This window comes from Triticum aestivum, chromosome 1A (genome assembly GCF_018294505.1).
Source record: "Triticum aestivum cultivar Chinese Spring chromosome 1A, IWGSC CS RefSeq v2.1, whole genome shotgun sequence".
NCBI classification, from domain to species: domain Eukaryota; kingdom Viridiplantae; phylum Streptophyta; class Magnoliopsida; order Poales; family Poaceae; genus Triticum; species Triticum aestivum.
The window spans coordinates 311380843-311401500 of record NC_057794.1 but is presented as its reverse complement, the minus strand read 5'-3'; the positions used below and the strand labels follow the sequence as shown (position 1 = coordinate 311401500).

The following is a 20658-nucleotide window of genomic DNA, read 5'->3' as shown; positions in this document are numbered from 1 at the left end:
TGTCACTGACATGTGGGGTCTGGTCCCACATGTCAGTGACACAAAGGGGGGGTTATGATCAAAGTGACATGAACTGGGGGGGTTATCATCAATTACGCCCTCCTGGTGGGTTGGGGACGACGGCCTGAAGATTGGGGCAGGTGGAGACTGGGGTGTGTCACGACTGACAAGAGGAGCCATGACAGCGACGAGGTAGAAGGCCCAGCAGTCAGGCGAATCAGCGAATCCAAAGGAGAGAAAGCACCCACGACTGGGACCGGGCAGTCAGCGAGACGTGAGTGAAGGCCTGAGAGCCGTCGTGTGAGGATAAGTATGGGCTGAGGCTTCTGTATCAAGGGATCGAGAATTATTGTAATCTGAATCGATAAGTGAGAAGATGTCCTTCTCCTTCCTGGCCTCCTTCCTCTCCAAGTTTCCCCTCTCCTACTCCTTCCCTCCTTTCTCGATCTAGATCGGACCCCTTACAATTGGTATCAGAGGTCAGCAGTAGACCTGGAGACGGCATACCCGCGCCCGCGCTACACCACCAAGCAGGCGCTCAAGACGGCGGCGATGGAGGAGCAGCTAGCGGCGTTGCTCCAGTCGGTCCAAGAGGGGCGCGCCGCCAACGACGCTAAGTTGGAGGCGATCCAGCAGTCCCTGGAGCTTTGGCGCCCGGTGGTTCTAAATCTTCAAGGCCAACTCGACGAACTCCGCACACAAGTGGGCAGGATCGCGATCCACCCCGCGCTCGCGGATCCAGCACCGCCCACGGTGGTGCAGCAAGTGCCGCCACCGCCGTCGGCCGTTGAATCGGGGCACCACGGGCCAAGTGGCCACGGCGGGATCGACAACTCCGGGGGTTTGGTACACGGGGTGGTCACCACCCTGGCACCGCCTCCGGTCAAGGGTGCGTTTCCTCATTCCCCTTCTCTAGATCTAGTTTCGGGCAGTCGAGATTTTCGCCACGGATCTGACACCGAGCCCCAGCACAGCACGCCGTACATGCCTCATGCTCATTGGGCTCTGCCCAAACTGGATTTCCCGCAATTTGACGGGGACAATCCCCAGTTCTGGAAAACTAGGTGTGAGAAATATTTTGATGTTTATGGGGTGCAGAGAGAGATGTGGGTGAGGGTTGCAACTCTCCATTTCATAGGCAATGCTGCTCGATGGCTGCAGTTGCATGAGGCTAATGACATAGCATTTAGTTGGGAAGAGCTTTGTGTGGCGGTGAGTGAAAAATTCGGTCGAGATCAGTACCAAGCACAACTCAGGCAATTTGCCAATCTATCACAGACCGGCACAGTCACGGACTATATGAACCGCTTTGAGGAGTTGATGCATAATTTGTTAGCTCACAACTCAGGATTTGATCCAGTTTACTTCACCACTAAATTCCTTGATGGCTTGCGTTCTGAGATTAGAGCTGGTGTGGTTTTACATCGTCCCACGGACTTGGACTCTGCATTTTCCTTGTCTCTGTTACCGGAAGAGCTGCTGGAGACGATGCGTCGACGTGATTACAGACGTCCTGAACCCCCTCCAGCGCGGGCACAGCAGCGGCCGCTGCTCGCTCCGGCAGCGCCACTCCCTCGAGTGCTGCCACCGGCACCTCGCGAAGCAGCTGAAGATAGGCGTGGTCTGGATGCAGCCCGAGCCGCCGATCGACATCAAGAACCAGGAAGGGGGGACGACCGCGTTGCAGCGTTGCGAAACTATCGCCGCGCGCGTGGTCTTTGTTTCAAATGTGGAGAGCGCTGGGGGCAAGGGCACCAGTGCGCTGCCACGGTCCAACTTCACATTGTGGAAGAGTTGCTGGAGTTGTTACAAGCGGAAGTGGATGATCAAGAGCAGGCAGTGGCAGTGGAAGAAGAGGAACAGTTGATGTCAATCTCTAAATTGGCCACAACTGGACAGACCACCCCCGGACAGTTCGTCTGCTTGGATCCATTGATGGACATGAGATGTTGATCCTGGTGGACTCGGGAAGTTCCCACAGCTTTATCAGTGATGCAGTGGCATCAAAATTTTCTGACAGAGTCTGTGCAATCAAACCAGTGTCAGTTAAGGTGGCGGATGGGGTCGTTCTCTATTGCGCTGGTTATATCCCGCAGTGCCAATGGACAACGCAACAGCAAAAGTTTACCACTGATCTGAGAATATTGTCCCTTGGTTGTTATGACATGGTCATTGGGATGGATTGGTTAGAGAGCTGTGGACCGATGCTGGTAGATTGGGTGGAGAAAACATTGCAATTCACTCATCAAGGACAGAAGATTCAACTAACTGGGTTGCGCAGTGAAGTGGAGCAAATAGCACAAATTTCCATGGCTCAATTGGAGGAAATGGAACAGACCAACTCAGTGGTGTGTGTGGTGATGATAGGTGCAACAGAACAGGAAGTGAGCGCATCCTCCTTACCACCATCTATACAGCGGCTGTTAGAAGAATTTGAGACTGTGTTTGAAGAACCAGTAGGCTTACCTGAGAGGAAACCATGGGATCACAAAATTCCTCTCTTACCAGGAACAAAGCCGGTTAACATCAGGCCCTACCGATACACTCCAGAACAAAAGAATGAGATCGAGGCGCAAGTGAAAGACATGTTGAAACGGGGGCTTATCACACCAAGTGTTAGTCCGTTTTCCTCACCTGTGTTGCTTGTCAAAAAGAAGGACCAAACGTGGCGGTTCTGCATCGACTTCCGGCACTTGAATGCCATCACTATCAAAGCATCCTACCCCATGCCCGTGATCGATGAGTTGTTGGATGAACTCGCGGGTTCCAAGTGGTTTTCAAAACTTGACCTACGGGCAGGTTACCACCAAATTCGTCTTGTACCAGAGGACGAGTACAAGACGGCATTCAAGACGCACCAAGGCCATTTTCAGTTCAGGGTGTTGCCGTACGGAGTGACGGGGGGCCCTCCAACATTTCAAGGGATGATGAACACAGTGTTGTCACCATTGCTTCGTGAAGGAGTGTTAGTCTTTATGGATGATATTCTTGTTCATTCCAAAACTCTGTCAGAACATGAGATCCTTCTCATCAAAGTGCTCAAGTTGCTGCAGCAGCACGCACTGTTTGCCAAGCGCTTGAAGTGCACTTTTGCTCAGACCAAGATCAACTACCTGGGGCACTGCATCAGTGAGCAGGGAGTGTCGACAGATAACAGTAAAATTCAGGCAGTCCAGGACTGGCCAGTTCCCACTACAGTGAAGAAGTTGCGAGGGTTTCTCGGGTTAGCAGGGTACTATCGCAAATTCGTCAGGAATTTTGGTGTTCTCAGTAAGCCGTTGATAGATTTACTGAAAAAAGGTGCAGTGTTTGTGTGGACTCCCACCACTGATGCAGCCTTCTGTGCTCTGAAAACAGCCCTAGTGCAAGCCCCGGTCTTGGCATTACCAGATTTTTCAAAAAAAATCGTGGTGGAAACTGATGCTAGCGCAACGGGCATCGGAGCTGTGTTGATGCAGGATTTTCACCCTATTGCATACCTCAGCAAGGCATTGGCGCCCAAGAACCTCGGCTTGTCAGCGTATGAAAAGGAGTGCTTGGCTCTTTTGTTGGCCATCGACCACTAGCAGCCCTACTTACAACAAGCAGAATTCCTCATCCGTACGGATCAGAAAAGCCTCTTGCACCTCACCGATCAGCGGCTGAATACCCCAATCCAGCAGCGTGCATTCACCAAATTTCTTGGGCTCCAATACATGATCCAGTACAAAACAGGGGTGTCGAACAGAGCAGCGGACGCGCTGTCACCCCGTGATCACCAGGAGGAATTGGCTATAGCGGCCGTCTCAGTTTGCAAGCCGGTCTGGCTGGAGGCCATTCGAGCTGATTATCAGAACGACCCAGACACCAGAGACCTGATGACTCGTCTGGCGCTTGATCCAACCAGTGAACCAGATTTCAAGTTGGCAGGTGGGATTTTGCGCTTCAAGGGGCGCGTCTGGCTGGCGGCTAACAAAGAAACACAACTCCAAGTGATCTGAGCACCGCACGCGAGTGCAACAGGTGGCCATTCTGGATTCCATGCAACCTACAATCGAGTCAACCGTTTGTTTGCCTGGAAGGGAATGAAGCAACAAGTCAAGGAGCTAGTACGGCAATGCATAATCTGTCAACAAGCCAAAACCGAGCGAGTATCTCCAGCAGGCCTGTTACAGCCGTTACCCATCCCTCAACGGCCGTGGGCAGTGATATCCCTTGATTTCATCGAAGGGTTGCCGAAATCCGGTGGATACAATGCAATACTAGTGGTGGTGGACAAGTTCTCCAAGTATGCCCACTTCCTTCCACTGACCCATCCCTTCACTGCTCTGGATATTGCTAAAGTGTTTATGCAAGAGATTTTCAAGCTGCACGGAATGCCAATGGGTATCATATCTGATCGCGATCGCATCTTCACCGGGCAAGTTTGGCAAGAATTGTTCCGTCTGTGCCATACCGAGTTGAAGATGAGTTCCTCATATCACCCTCAGACGGATGGACAGACGGAGAGGGTAAACCAATGCCTTGAGACATATCTCCACTGTTCGGTGCACTCATGCCCCTCAAACTGGTCCAAGTGGCTGTCGCTCGCAGAATATTGGTACAACACATGCTTTCACTCTTCGCTGGGGCGTACTCCTTTTGAGGTCATATACGAACACTTGCCTCGGGAATTCGGCATCGACCAAGTGGCAGAGAACACAGTTCCAGATCTGGCAGCTTGGCTGAAAGAACGAGAAGTGTTGCGTGAGCTTCTTCAGCAACAACTTAAACAAGCTCAGGACCGCATGAAAAAACAGGTTGATCGTCACCGGACAGAGCGGACCTTCGAAGTTGGAGACTCTGTCCTTCTCAAGCTCCAACCGTTCATTCAAACATCGATCGCCCGTCGACCATTCCAGAAATTGGCATTTCGATACTACGGACCATACACTATTCAGGCCAAAGTGGGTGCGGTGGCTTACCGTTTAAACCTGCCACCAACCAGCAAGATTCACCATGTGGTGCACGTATCCCTGCTCAAGCGTGCAGTTGGGGCAGAAGTGCCTGTGAACGCTCAGTTACCTCCTCCTAACACTGTTTTGCAGGCTGAGCATTCGCCAGGTGGGGTGCTTGATAAGAAGCTGGTTCGGGTGGACGGCACCCTAGAAACACGGGTGCTGATCAAATGGAGTGACCTGCCAGCAGACCTCGCGACATGGGAAGACCCCGTCAAGCTACAGCAGCAGTATCTAGCATCACCGCCTTGGGGGCAAGGCGGTCCTCAAGGAGGGGAGAATGTCACGACTGACAAGAGGAGCCATGACAGCGACGAGGTAGAAGGCCCAGCGGTCAGGCGAATCAGCGAATCCAAAGGAGAGAAAGCACCCACGACTGGGACCGGGCAGTCAGCGAGACGTGAGTGAAGGCCTGAGAGCCGTCGTGTGAGGATAAGTATGGGCTGAGGCTTCTGTATCAAGGGATCAAGAATTATTGTAATCTGAATCGATAAGTGAGAAGCTGTCCTTCTCCTTCCTGGCCTCCTTCCTCTCCAAGTTTCCCCCCTCCTACTCCTTCCCTCCTTCCTCGATCTAGATCGGACCCCTTACAGGGTGGTGAAGCGAGAAGTTGGATCCCCTGTGGCGAAGCAGCCTCCATGTCCCGTGAACAATCGAATCTTTTTTTTACTTTATTACTAACTTAGATCTGCAGCTCGGGTTAATTATCCAAAACTTCAGGGGGGCTTTGTGTAAAAAGGCCGCGACGGTGAACCCGGAAACTTAATCCGTGCTTTATTATTACTAGTAAATATGCCCGTGCGTTGCTACGGGCGTTGTCCGAACCATGAATCACACGCCCGTGTGTTGCAACACTTACAAAATAAATAAGAGTTCGTATTTGTTAGTTTATCTGTCGTTGTGCACTACTCAGTTATAGCTCGCAGTCCATCTGCTTGTCTCATCTTAGATTCTATTCGGTCTGAAATTATTGGCCAATGCTACTATCAACATGCAACGCTAATCTTTTTTAAGGAAAATGACACTATTTAAATATGTGTAACTGGCCTATAAAGTTTCACCAGATACAGACTACAAAATGAAAAATATAACTTATCAATCAAGCTGATTAATCCTGACAAATATATGCAACTTCCATAGACTATACAAGAATTGATCAAATTTTATTATTGGATTTGGATCAAAATAAACTACATTGGTTTCCCTAAAAGAAACAAACTTCCTTCAAAGTGCAGAATTACCATGAAAGATAAGATGTGATCATGCACTATGTGAGTCTTTGTCGTGAGTCATTAGAGTTGGCTACACTTGCAGGCTAAGAGCTAGAAAATACCATGAAATGGCAGCAGATAGTAGTATGACAAGCATGGCTCAGTTGGTTGTAGGTTGTTAAGCCAAAGTAATTTATTTTCTCCATAATTGTATCCATTATTTTTTGTCATCTTATCAACAAAAATTAAAGCAACTTTCCTGGTTCCAAGGTAACTCGTAATGAAGAATCGAGGAAGGTGCACAACCAATCTCTCCACTGCAGGCTCACGACCATGTATATTGAAAGCAAACATATGCCAGTACGCTTCGCAAGAAGAAAAATACATTAATAATTACATTACCAAAACTATTATATGAAAACTACCCATCGATTATCCAGCTTAGCAGTACCCTTGTTCCTCACATAGTAACCCAAATCACGTCTATGATATATAGGAAAGCCTCTATCATCAACCGACGTCTGCTCATTAAAATCTTTGGGAAATCTTTTGGAACACAATCCATCTTTCATACATGCACACTTTACTTTGTAGTCTCCACATGGACCGTGAACCATAAATTAATCCATAAGAGCATAACCCAGGGCTCAACCAAACGATCAGGTATCTCAGCCGAAATCAAACCATCTATGAAGGAGGCCGAAGGCTCATGATTGTTCCATATAAGCCGAATTGAAGTATGAGTATGAGGCAAGCCTCTATTCTGGAACTCCATCATGTATAAACTTGGATAACCGCAAAATAGAGGAAGAGAAATAGATGGACAAAGTTAGATTATATAAATGAAAAGATTAAAACAAAGCAGGATAAAATCAGTATGTAAATAACTTACATGCTTGAATTGTACGAAACAAATGTCCACTTTTAACATCTTCTCAGAAATCATTAAACTTCATATTCAGGACACGTGTAACGGTATCCGGTCGATCATTGTAAACATGTCCAGCTTCATATGAAAGCACCTACATTCATGCTAAATATTCTTTTCCGACAATGACCATGTCGTATTTTGAGAAGAAAATTTTTAATTACATTGGGAAATAACAAAAACACTTACTTGAGTTAATTTGCTGGATTTTTGCCTTCTACAACTCTCAGTAGAACTGAATATTAGGGGGCAAAATTTTTTAATCGAAGATAAGATGAACATGTCATTAATTTAGGTGAGCTCTTTTCTATGCACAACTGATTGCTCCACAAAATATTATAAACCTTATATTAATCCATAAAAAATATTATAAGGTCTATAATGAAACTGAAATAACGTGATCAAAAACTGAATTTTGTAATTAAAATGCTAGTTCTGGCCTTCTGGGGCCTAGGGAACTCATCACAAAAATGAGCTTATTCTGTTTCACCCTTGTCTCACTCTGAATCAATAGATTGAATGGTTAATCTTCATTCTTGTACCATGTAGACATACAGGTTGAGCATCCATGATGTATTGAAAGACAGTGATGCTTTCTTCACCAAAGAAACCAATCACGGGTAGGAGAGAGAGGAAAAAACCTGTCACACAGTCTACTCCAGCACAATGGCTGCTCAGTCCTTCCTGTCAAGACCCTCTAGAAGGATTGATGAAGCGATCAAACTGTCAATAGAAAACAAAAACAATGGGTAGTTGTCTAGTACGTACCTGTAGAAGCCGCAAACGCCGAGGTGAGCAAGCGAACCCACGGAGAGAAGCACCAGGACCGCGACGGGGTGTTATTTCCATTGCTCTCCTCCTCTGTCCATTAATAGAACATTGATAGAACGATTACAAAAATCTTCCTGCTATGGAGGTCAAGCTGGATACAAACTCCTTTTCTGCAGCTGGACATGTTTTTTCTAACAAAGCAGAAAAGGGTAACCAAACTGTAATATCAAATGATTACTAAAACGAAAGCATGGCTACACACATATGCAATGAACTAATCTAGTTGACAGGTAATGTGCGAGCATGATTCTTACGCTGAGACGGAGCGAATGATTGTGGAAGCTTTGCATCAGGGTGTCATCAACTTCGAGACCAGAGCAGGCAGAGGCTAGCGGGAGAGCAAGCGACATGTGGCTAGAGTAAGGAGCTGCAACACACCAGAGTAGGCAGAGGCGGCTTCAGTAGAGATGTCGCGAGCAGGGGCCGGCAGTCGTGAGAGACAATGGCTACATAATTCGCCGCCACCACAACTTCTTCCCCGTGGTGCAAAATTCATTCAATTCATGCTGCTCAGAATTCAGAAATTCATTCAATTCATGCACTCCAGAGGATGATCCATCAGTACATCGAATAAATCTACCCAAGAATTGGTTGTTCAGCCCAAATCTAAAAATCAAACACACCTCTATCGAATCTCAGGCTAGCGTACTCCTTAGCCTTGCCTAGCAAGCCCGTCGGCCAGTCACCGGAGCCGCCACCGCCGGCGACTTCCTCCCTCACCCTGCGTATGCCCCTTCTCCTTTCTTCATCTGTTTCCTCTCTCCCTCGGGCCCTTCTCTCTCCTTCTATGGATGAGCAGGATGTCGTTGGGACCGGAACAAGCCGCGCACCAGCCGCCAGATCGGTCAACGCCGTGCCCGGATCTGCCCATCTTCCTCGTGCCGCCACCGCGCCTCACATCGCCCGCCGTCCGCCTGCCCGTTCCCGCGGGTTAGGCATCCATATCGGGCTGGGGGAGGGTAGGGAGCAGCGAGGATGGTGGTGGTCGCCTCTGGTGCGAGTCGAGGTCGAGCGGCGGGGTGGCCTGCGCTGGTGCCAATTGAGGCGAAGCGGTGGGGGCGATGCAGCACCTATTCGGGACATTTTTTCTATCGTGAATCGTTAATTCACTTAGGGATTAGGGACGTGAGTGCGGGTTGAATATCTAAAACAATAGGGATTATTTTGCAAAAAGGACGTGACGGTGAACCCGGAGACCCAATCCGTGCTTTATTATTAGGGAGAGACTAGTACAAATGCCCGTGCGTTGCACCGGGCACCATTTTTTGTATCTAATTTTAATAATTTTAATATACATCGATAATAAGGTTAAACTGATTAGTTCTTTATGTAGCATGAAGTTCGGACGTGAAGAAGCCGCCTTAGCGTTATCCATCTGTTTTTATGGAAGAGTAATTTTTTCTTGGAATAGATTGTTTGTCATTTTCTTTTTGCTTTTCTGAAAAATGCGGAAAATTCCTTATTTAAAAGTTAGCATTTTCATAAAAACTGACACTTTTTTAAGAATAGTTACTATTTTTATGAAAATCAGTGCATTTCTTTGAAGAAGAACATTTTTGAAGAGCTTTCTTTGAAAAGTTTTTTTTGTGTAAGCAACAGTCCCATCAAACTTTCGCTGGTTGGTCGTAAGGATTTGGCAGGCTCGCTCCAGCCACCAGGAGTACACCGTGCCCTCCCAGAGGCCATCTTCACGTCATAATGTCTCGAATCGAAACAAGACCAAGCCGCGATCCTCCTCCAAACTTGGCGAGCAAAATAACAGTTCAGAAGAAGATGCTCCACTGACTCCTCTTGTGAACTGCACATCGAACAAATCTCGCTTCCTTGCCATCCTCTCTGGATCAGCTTGTCCGCGGTCAGAATCCTCCCAAGCGACGGGTGTCAACAGAAATTTTTTACTTTGTTTTCAGCCAAAGCCTTCCAGAAAGTTCGAGAGCAAGTGCTCGAGTAAGAGCCCCAGAACATTGCCTTGTAGGTTGAGCGCGTCATATACATTCCATCTGTTGTCCAACACCAGGAGACGACATCTTGGCCTGTGGTATTTGCACCTCTCTGATCAACAACCATAATTTGATGGATTCATGAACTAACTCGGTGGTGTTGACCTGACGGAGTGCAGAAATCCATTTGTTCCCCTGAAGGGCTGTGCAAACAGAGATCTTCTTCGTTTTGAACTTGCGGAACATGCCAGAAGCGACCTCCCTGCGGACATAGCAAAAAGGAATCTAGCGAGTTCAGCATTCATAGCTCTAACACGTACTAACGAGGAACAGTAAAATCACTCAGCAAAGAGAAATTAGTAACCTGAACGTTTTATCTGTAAGAACATAATAACATGGTGCCTCTATGCAGTTTTGACATGATCATGTTTATGCCCCTAAACATTAGCCAAGTTCATGCACTTCTTGTCACATATGAATAGTGGATATTCATTTATACATTGCTTAAGTTACGAAGACTACAGAATAACATTTTTTTTTCTATAGAACTATCCATGCGGGTTAAAAGCATAAATATGGGGGAGGATCTCTCTTCCTATAGAAGCATATCGCGATGACATGCTAAAGAACGATTTGTGCTGGAGGCCCGATCCCCCGTCTTCAAGGCGGATCTCAAGAACAACACGGTCGGCGAGCAACATGTTGACGACATGGACATGGAGGTGCTCTGTATTAATGGTCAAACAATTTGCTTGATGGATGCACTTCATTGTAAATTAGGTGTTATACTTATCAAATAAAAATAAAATTCCAAATATAAATTGGGAACTACTGGGTGGTAAGGGAAGACTGCAGTTCATCCCCTCAATGATTTTCCAACAAGCTGCGTATTGTCAGTTCTTGCACGGAGAGGATTCAATCATGTATGTATACAAACTTATCTGAAAGTTTCCATGTACGTTCTAGTGTGTCATCTTTTCTAGATCAATGGTCCAGCTAGGAAGCAAATCACGGGAGCAGCTGCACTAAACTGACACTTAATAACAAATTAACACCTGATCACTACACTTTGAACATAAGATTTCTGAAAAGTGCAGGTCAATGGCAGCGTACATTGCTGAAGATCCAGAGAGGCAGGGCTCGGCGAGCAGGGGCGGGGCATAGAGCGCGGCGGCTGCAGCTAGAGCCTCCGCATCCGTGTCGACGTAAGCCTCGGCCGGATCCGACGCGCTGATTCTGACGCTGCCGTGCGTCCTCCTCCTCCTCCCGGTCGTTGGCTCTTATCTAACAGTATAAGAAGCAGGCATGGGCACACAGAATATGATTTAAGAAAACTGACAGGATGCACAAGCTGGGACGCAACTCATGTTTCGGTAACGTACCTTAAGCTCCTCGTTTTCCAGCTCACACTTGTATAAAATCTTTAGATCCTCATTTTCACTCTTTAGGGAATTAGGTGTTCTATATTCAGTGCAGCAGACAAGGGTAGCAGTCCGTAGCAACCTGATTATGTAAAGATTAGGTGATACGCGCTGCTAGTAGCAAGCAGAGTAGCAGCTGAGGAAATGCTCCTCTTACCGGGGAACATCCGGTCATCGTCGGAGCGCCATAGGGCCATGCACGTCGCCTCCCACATCCTCCAGTTCTCATCCGCCTGACATCTCCGCGAGCACACGCTAGTCAGTAGCATCAGTGAGGAGCCGATCGAAATCCTAGGATAAAGAGGAGGGAGTGGATGGAGCGGAGGGGTCACCTTGAGGAGGCGCCACTGGAGGCGAACGTCGCGGGCCTCCCAGGGGCCAGGACTCGTGCTGCAGCGCGTTGACGGCCTCCAGCCGCGCGCGGTCGGCGGCGAGCGCCTCCACCCGCGGCATCATCGCCACGGCCTACGCGCGCAGCCACTCGCCCTCCCGGCAGGCCGGCCCCGCGACGACACCACCGCCGTCCATGGAATCGCGGAGACGGAGCTGGTCGGCCGGCGCCGCAACAACTTTCTTGTCACGCCGGATTGGCACCTGCCCTCTCCATCCCCGTCCACGAGCCCGCCGGCGCCAACCTCCGGTCCCCTTAATCGAGCCCGCTCGTCTCGAGTGCAGCACGCCATCCCATCCTCTGCCTCCCGCGAGGTCGCCGGCGCGCAGATCGGTCCGCTCGATCTTCGTGAGGCGGATGCCAGCTCCGCACCCTCCCATCCTCTGCCTCCAGCGAGGTCGCGGCCAGTCGATGGAGGGGAGCTGTGAACGGCGAAGAAAGCCCCGGGTGGGAAGGAGATGGGATTGGGAGGCAGGAGTCGGCCGGCGGCGCGCGGGGCCTGGCTGGAGGGAACGGTGGGTTGGGCGGGGCGGAGCGCCGCGAGGCAGAGCGTGGCTGCGTTTTTATTTTCTTTCGTACCGATTCAATTCAATTAGTACCACCTCGTTTATATTACAATTTTATCTATACAAATCGTAAAAGCGTATTATGACATGTGAAGAAAGCGTATTGTGACGGTGAACCCGGAGACCCAATCCGTGCTTTATTATTAGGGAGAGACTAGCACAAATGCCCGTGCGTTGCAACGGGAAAAAACAACGGTTCCTATGAATGGGCCAGGTCGAGTAACTATGCCATAAGGCAATGGATGGATCGTTGATCAGGACATGCATGGGTATGATTCCCAGTAAATTGATTTGACTAAAGAGTGTAATTTTATTATTAATTCATTCTTTAGATGATTATTGGTACATTCTAAACTTTAAAAGTAGAACATGAAATAAATAGCAATATCAAAATTTTTGAAGTAATACCAGCAACAAGCTAACCAATCGAGTGTGATAGTTGCAGTAAGCATCTATTCAAAAATAATAATGCATCAAGCATATTCTGCTCATATTTTTTAGTTAAGAATTTTTTTTTGTATGGAACTCGCATCAAAATGTATTTTAACAGAAAAAAATTTCTTGGAGGAATTCATATTAACATGTTTGATGCTTTCTGGGTTTGAGTTGAATCTGTAAATATATTCCATGAAAAAAATAATTTGTAAAATATATGCTCGATACCCTTAACTGAAGCTATGACTCTGAATTCGCCCTTATGTCACTTCCTATGTTTATTATCTATATCTACTCCGTGCTTCTTTTAACTAAAAGAAATATAGCCAATTTAGTTCACAAATGACACCAAGATAACTAGATCATATGTTCAAGTCACAGCCCACCCCTCGTCTCCTGCTATGCAACCGCACAATTAGAGATGCGTACCAGAGCACTGAAGCGAACAAAAAAAACCCAGGGATGCTTCCTTCCCAATGCATGTTGTTCTTGATGCCGAAGGACCGTGGCTTGTGTAGAGAGCAGACCATCAGATAATTACGCACACCAAGCCCAGCACGTTGGACACACGCCACACACATGACGGCAGAGACGCATGCAGCCGGCCAGCATGCTTTGCCGCCCGAGTGGTGCACATGAGCGCGCATCGCACGTCACACTCGCTGGACATAGTTACCGGACGCACGCGGCACACCAGCACAGCCCATGTCCTCGTCAAACCCATTGTCTGCTGCTAGACAACGAACGTCTCGGTCGTCTCGTCCTCGTGTTCCCTTCTTCCTCCTCTCCAATCGGGAACTGCTAATTCCCTCGATAGATTAGGCGGGCGCTAGGCGACAGACGGTCTCGAGCATTGCCAGAAAGCGCCATGGGGCTCTGGGACTCGCTTCTCAACTGGTTCCGAAGGTTTGCCGCCTAACCCTCCTCTTCCATCCTTTTTGCTCATGGTCGGCAGGAGGGACGAAGCACCCTGTGGAACTTGCCTCATCGTATGCCTCCTCTCATCCGATGGCTCTATCTGCTAGTCCGCCTCTACTGCCGGATCCACCTTTTGCCTTCTCTTTCATGAGCCAGTATTTATTGGAGGGTTAGAGGCGGCATCCAGTGTTGCGGAGATTGGTGTCTCGTGTAGGAAACAAACACGAGCGGGGAGACCGGGAGTGCTTGCGAACAAAAAGACTCCAAGTGGGCAACATATATAGGACAAAAAAATCACCTAAACGGGGCAGACGAAAACAACAACGCAGCGGGGGATATATAGATAGATTAAGCATCACCTTGGATATAGAAATAAATATAGACGTGTTGAAGAAAAAAAACTGAAAGCGTAAATTCACGGAAAGAAACGTAAGGGCCCGTGCGTTGCAACGGAATAAAAAAAATGTCCACGCACTTTCTTAATGACAAAACACAGCGTGCAAGCCATAATAAGCAAGCTCTCCTTTTTTAGTGAGAGACTCATGCATTCATGGTAAAAACTAATGTATATTTTAAGGTAGATGCATGATGTTAATATCATATAGTATGATTTATATAACCATGAATGCAACTATATCGTAGATCAAAAATATATCAAATGAGATACTTTTACTTTATGAAATATCATAAACTTTGTGAATACTTCAAATGATATTAGTAGAAACCATAAATTTTTCAGAAATTTAGAAAATCAAATAACATACTTAGAGTTTGAACCTACTTGAATTTAAATTTAGTTTGAATTTGAACAGGAAATATTAACTATATGTAATACTCCTATGTAAATATTTTATTTGGATCTTTAGTGCTCCATATAAGCAAACATAAATTTTACAAGGCATTTGAATGAATTTTGGTTCAAACAATCCATTTTTTGTTTGAAATAAAACGAAAGTAGAAAAGGAAAATAGACAGAACCCATCCCATGAGTAGATCGGTCCTCTCTCTGTTTATTGGATCAGATCTCTTTCTTGTTGGCACCTGCAACCAGCTATCTCATGTATGCCCTTCTCTCTCGATCCATCTGATCTCGTACGATAAACTGAACCCACACCTCACCCCATTTTTCTTTCTTTCAAAGAGACTTGTTGATTGTCTACTTGCGGACATATAAAAATCGGTGGGATTTGATGTGAAGTAGCAAGGTGGTACTATCAATTAACAGAAGCAAACTTTGTCTTCTAAAAGAAACTGAAAGGCAACTCTGCTGGTTGCATCCTTTACTACATAATAACGTATAGGTTCTTGGGTTGATCCCAAAAAAGAGCAATATTTTTTCCTTATTCCAGGATGCCTTGCAGTTATTTTTGCCTAGATGGGCTAAGGGTCGATAGCGGCTTGGTGAAGAGGGCGGGGCGCAGCAAGTCGTTACGCATCAGCTTCGTCGCCGCGCCGCCGGGCTGCCAGGTGTAAAATAAAGTAGTCGTCCGAGGGCTCGTCCGTGGGACTGAACAAGAGCTTTGGCCGGCCGGCGGCGACGGACTGTGGTTTGCCCGCCGGAGGTGGAGCTCGAAGAAGCGCGGCGACGAGAGCGTGGCCTGCCACGAACATAAGAAGCCGGCAGGTAGGCAAGGATTTCCGTGACGACTTTGTGTGGCAACGGCGACCTCTGTGCCGAGGCATCATCGTCCTGCTGCTTCTCCTGCTCGTGTGCCGCCATCGATCCTTGTGCTTAATTGTTCTTGGATGTGGTGGCTTCCGATGATGGCCCGATCGGTGATCTCTTGCGTGGCTGCCCATGATGGCTCGATCTAATTTAAAACGGGGAGAGATCCAAGTTGGCTATGTGAAGCAGGAATTGTGCTTGTGTACGTAGACGTCGCAAGTTGGTGTTTGAGTTTGATTCGGTTTGGGCGTCGCGTGTCTTGTTTCCTAGCTAGTGTCTACGTGTTTGTGTAGTACCACGTGACCAGAACTAACGTCGTGCTTGACGGACCACATGATCACATGAATAGTACCACCTCAGATGTAAAAAACAATTTAGATGAAAAAATTGAAAGCGTAAATTCATGGAAAGAAAGTGTATTGTGACGGTGAACCCACGAAGTCAATCCGTGCTTTATTATTACTAGTACACATGTCCGTGCGTTGCACCGGGCAAAAAATAAATAGAACATGTTTCCCGTGCCATTATGCACCATTTTATATCCAATTGTAATAAAAATCAACGATAATGTTAAACGTTAAAATTTTCTTTTTAAAAATAGAAGGTAATGTTAACATAAAAATTGGAATACTTTTTTAAGAATAATCAACATTTTTATGAAATTTGAACATTTCTTTGAAATAGATCATTTTTCGAACAGATGTTTTCTTGCAAAGAATCCTTTTTTAGGGGTAATAACATTTTTCTGTATAATATAATTTTGAAAATGTTTTTAATATATTTTTCTGTAACTGATTTTTGCTCAACCTGCTTCATTTGCCAGTGTGCATCATTTTTTATATCAAGTTTTCATAAACATCGACGATAAGGTTAAACATTAAAATTTTATTTTTTTTAATAAAAGTTAACATTTGCATAAAATTGAAATACTTTCCAAGGAAGAGTTAACTTTTTATGAATTTTTAACATTTCTTTGAAAAAAATATTTTTTGAACAAATGTTTTTTTTGGACATTTTATGAACTTTTTGGGCTTGGCCCAAACGACGGGGACTACACAAACACGCACGCTCTTAGAAAAAAGATACATTGTCGTTGCGACACAAACTGCACACATTGTCTCTATTCCCATTCCCTTCACTATCTCTAGTCGCCGCCGATGCCGCCGATTCCCCACTCCACTCGTCTCTCCCCTCGAACCCTCTCATTCCCCTCGCGTCGTCTCACAAACACACAACACACAACACACAGAGGAGCGAGCACCCGTTGCCCCTATCCCTCCAGCCCCGCGGCCCTCAGGCGCCACTCCGACCGGAGAGTGCTGCCATGCCGGTGACGAACCCTTCTACGCCTCCTCCTCATTCTTTCCCGTGCCCCTGTCCTCTCCCTCACGCCTCCTCTGCATTTGCGCGCCGGGCAAGCGCATGGCCGCCGATGGCCCGGACTGCTGTGGCCAAAAGTAGTACTCCCTCCGTCCCCAAATATCTGTTGCTAGTGGTAAATTTACAAACAAATAAAAACCTGAAAGTTTTTGGGAGACAACACAACTAACAGTCCAGAGAATCATCAGTTCTCGTCGTCGCATCGCCCACTCAACTCGCATCCACCATTCCGCCCGCACCCCCCGAATTTCTCCGCCGTCCCAGCGCCGGCGCGACGTCGCATGCCCCGGCAGAGCGAGCGCTGCTGCCGTCGCATATGCCCGTCGAGCGCCGCTTCCGCCTACGCATTCGCCCGCCGCTGCCCCCGACGCATCTGCCTGGCTCCAAAAAAGCTCATTTTTTGGGTCCAAATTGGCTGATCTGGCGGCGGTGCTGGATCCGGTAGCGGCGAAGGCGGCCAGCGGGGAGGAGCAGGTCCTCCATGGCGGGCGGAGAGTGCACTGACATATAGATGGAGTAATTTCGCCTTAATCCGTGGTGCTTCCCTTTCTCGACTTAATCTGCGGTGGTTCCAAATCTTCCTAAGAGTAATTGATGCCCAACATTCTCCGTCTCATTTTCATTGCTGCTTCTCTGTCCGCAGCGTTCTGTGTCTCCTCGATGAGTAATCAATCCATGTTCAGAGTTAATTAGGAATGCAGTATTTTCGCTAGTTCCTCATTGCTACAATTACTCCTGATTGTGACCCAGCTTCCAAGTTTCAGTCATTATTTCTGGAACTTTTCTGTAATTCGAGTACTATGATGATGTTTATCTTCTTAAGAACAAATGAACAAGTGTGGGAGGATGATATCTCTGCTGCTTGATGTACTTCAATATTCTAGACTGTTGTTTAAGTTCTTGGAGTAAATTCAGTGTTTAAACATTTTATTCTTGGCCACAGCAATAACTATGTGAGTGTACTGTAATTCAAGAGATTGTTCTTCATTCTTCTTGCAGGTAATAGATTGTTACTGTTACTGTTAAAGACGTGGCTCTCTCGGTGCTGCAGCTTCTTCCTCGCCGTGCAGGGAGGCGGCGACGAGCTTCTACCTCGGCAACAACCACCTAGGTGAGTTCCTCCTCTTCTCTATGGTGCCACAGATAGCTAGCACCGGACTTGTGACATGGTTTAATTCATGTGTTGCTGCAATGATTTGTTCCTGTTAACTGCTGGAGTACTTGTTCATCATCATTTCAACATCATGATGTACTCCTATTTTCAGCAAATTGTTCTATTTAAATGTACCAGTAGTAATCTTGCAAAATGTCAGGAGTAAATTACAGTACTCCTAATATCAGGAGTAAATTTACAGCAAATTGTTCCTAATTACTATGGTCATTTAATTTGGAGTTGCTATTGATTCTATCTGTTTATAGCTATTTGGAGTAGGAGATTATATACCCTGAGTAGTTGTGACCAAACATATAATTTCTGCAGCAAGTACAAATGTGCTAGAGTAATTCTTTCTATTGCTATGGACATATGGGCTATTTCTTTCTATTGCTATGTACAATATCTTATGTAGCCAAAGTTCGCTCTCTTCTCAAATCTGACCATGTAGTGTAGTGACCAGTAGTAGTAATGTGGTGATTATCCAGTAGTAACAGATGTCTGTAAATGTTCAGTTAAAGCAGCTTATAGCTTTTGGAATGTGCTTATTTAGATCACACAATAAGGAAAAAAGAACACTACCATTATGGAATGCTACAGAAATGGCAGTGATACTGAAGGGTCTGCTTATTCGGATAAGAATTCCAATTCCAAAACAAAAACCCCTTTCAAAAAAGGGGAGTAGGATTAGGGCAAACAAAAAGGCAGGGAGGAGTACACCTTGCTCCTGATCCAGAACATTAAAGGGACTGATAATGACCAGGTGAGGTAGGATTTGGGAACGTGATGCCTTGATCGTTTTCTGACTGGATCCGGAGGCCGGAGCACCGTTTGCTTTCCCTGTTCAGTGTTCATGCTCGCTCTATCATTGGGGTTTATGGCCGTATGTACAAAGACATCATTATTTTCTTCATTTCTTTTTGGCATCAGATTATCAGAAGCATCTCCCACTCCCATGAATGTTGTTTCTTTTCTCTTCTTTTCCTTTTCTGCTTGATAACATGAGTACTACAGAAAAACATGAGTATTTGCTTGTTTGTAGTGACTTTCATGCATTACATTAATGCATAGACATCTTAGGCCTCCTTTGGTTTGGAGGAATTTTGTAGGATTTTCATAGGATAGGATTTCTATAGGAAAAATTCCTTCAGAGCTCTTTGGTTTGTAGGAATGAAATCCTATTCCTATGGAGGAATTCTTCCTATCCTCCACATTTCATAGGAAAACAAACATTAGCCTAGACTCAATGGAAAAAATCCTATGGTGTGAATCAAAGGGCATCTCTTTTTCTATTCCTATTTATAGGATTTGAGATGCATGTCATCTCATTTCCTATGACTTTCCTATTCCTATGATTTTCCAATCCTATGAACCAAAGGAGGCCTAAAGAATGTTTAATTCAGCACTGTAGCAGCATTAGCTTGCTCCGCTGTATGCCGTATGCTCCGCTGTATACCAGGAGTACATGTTTATGGTCTTGCTGCATTAGTCTAACTTGAGCTGGAATGGCAGGATATATATGCATGATCCATGAATCAAAACATGACATTTGTTGATCATCTGGAATTAAAGTACCATACCCAAATAATCTGTTTCAATTTGAGCATCTGCTCCTTCAAATAATAATGTCAAAAGCACATCAAAATGCACTTTCATCAGTATCACCTTAATTGTGACTTTCTTCAGGTTCTTGTTCTTTCAGCAGTATTCTTCAGATTCTTGCTCATGAGGTTCTTGTTCTGCAGGTTCTGCCGTACAAGGAGCTCGGATAGGCGCTGGAGGAGGTAGAGAATTTGATAAAAAAACAGGGCAGCAACAACATTTCAGTTTGGGAAGGTTAGACTGCTGGAGTTGAAGCAGTTGTGGATTTCTTCAAGGCAAAAATAGAGCATTTCCACTTAGTGAGATGAAAAGGGTTAGCTTTCAGATTTTGTTTCAGCATGCTTTTGATTGGTCACTCCTGAGCACTGATTATCACCTGCCTCCACTACTCCCACTCCGTATGTATTAGAAATTCTAAAAAGACTTCATGTGTGTGGGACAAATGTGTGCTCGGTGCGTTAGGTCCTGCTTGTTTTAATTTGAACAAGCTTTCCCTCCTTTAATCCTTCCTTCCTGTGATTCCTTTAATCTTTGATTATGCCTTCCTATCCGGCTTTCCGGCCCCTTCCTTATTCTCAAGTCAGAGACTTTATTATTCCTTGCACGCTTCCCTCCTTAATTCCCGAGACAGCTCCAAAAGCGTATATAAATTGGGAGGATTTAATGTAAGGGGGCAAGGTGGGACTATTCTGTACAAGAGTAATTTTCTAGCCTTGCCCAGGCCTTTAACCCTTTTGTTTTGTGGGCTGTGGTCGCTGGCTTAGTTGGGCTGGGCTTGTGCCTTTAAACTCGGTGATGGATAAATGAAACCAGATCGATCGGTAACGTACGTGCACGCAACGAAACGTTTCTATAGCGAAGATAGTACCACCTCGGGTATATGTTTTAGATTCAAACTGAAAGCGTAAATTCACGAGAAGAAGCGTATTGCGACAGTGAACCCACGGAGTCAATTCGTGCTTTATTATTAGGGAGAGACTAGGAAAATTGCCCGTGCGTTGCATCGGGTATAAAAATAATGAATATGTGTTTAAAAAGCTTGAAAAACTCAAGCAACTTTCCAAATGGAAAAACAATATTAAAAGTACTCAAAAGTACCAATGACGTTCTTAAAAAGAAAATCTATCATTGTCTTGATTATATATTTAACTTCAATAAATTGATCAATGCAAGTGAGCTACATATACGTAACGAGATTAAATTTCATCCCCAACAGACATGTGTAAAGCTCATGTATGTT

At 46.0% G+C, this 20658-nt stretch overlaps 1 protein-coding gene across 9 annotated transcripts; it reads left to right on the top strand.

The window, feature by feature from the left end:
• The first annotated feature begins 182 nt into the window (after nucleotides 1-182).
• Nucleotides 183-19946, top strand: LOC123047833 (uncharacterized). 9 transcript variants are annotated; one of them, XM_044471249.1, is made up of 3 exons: nucleotides 186-889; nucleotides 17663-17774; nucleotides 19562-19946. In XM_044471249.1, exons 1-3 carry the CDS (start codon nucleotides 553-555, stop codon nucleotides 19602-19604), a joined length of 492 nt encoding a protein of 163 aa, XP_044327184.1. In that variant the 5' UTR covers nucleotides 186-552; the 3' UTR covers nucleotides 19605-19946. The 9 variants fall into 9 exon arrangements, 3 of the variants coding, with proteins under 3 accessions (XP_044327185.1, XP_044327184.1, XP_044327186.1); XR_006423203.1 differs by lacking the exon at nucleotides 186-889 and adding an exon at nucleotides 16459-16613; XR_006423209.1 differs by lacking the exon at nucleotides 186-889 and adding an exon at nucleotides 16665-16778.
• The last annotated feature ends 712 nt before the right edge of the window (nucleotides 19947-20658 follow it).

What these genes read in the sequence shown, in the direction of transcription:
- LOC123047833 (XM_044471249.1), top strand. Translation starts at nt 553, where the DNA reads ATGGAGGAGCAGCTAGCGGCGTTGCTCCAGTCGGTCCAAGAGGGGCGC. An exon ending in GGCACCGCCTCCGGTCAAGG is followed by an intron (nt 890 to 17,662) that starts GTGCGTTTCCTC and finishes TTCTTCTTGCAG; the next exon opens with GTAATAGATTGTTACTGTTA. An exon ending in CCTCGGCAACAACCACCTAG is followed by an intron (nt 17,775 to 19,561) that starts GTGAGTTCCTCC and finishes CTTGTTCTGCAG; the next exon opens with GTTCTGCCGTACAAGGAGCT.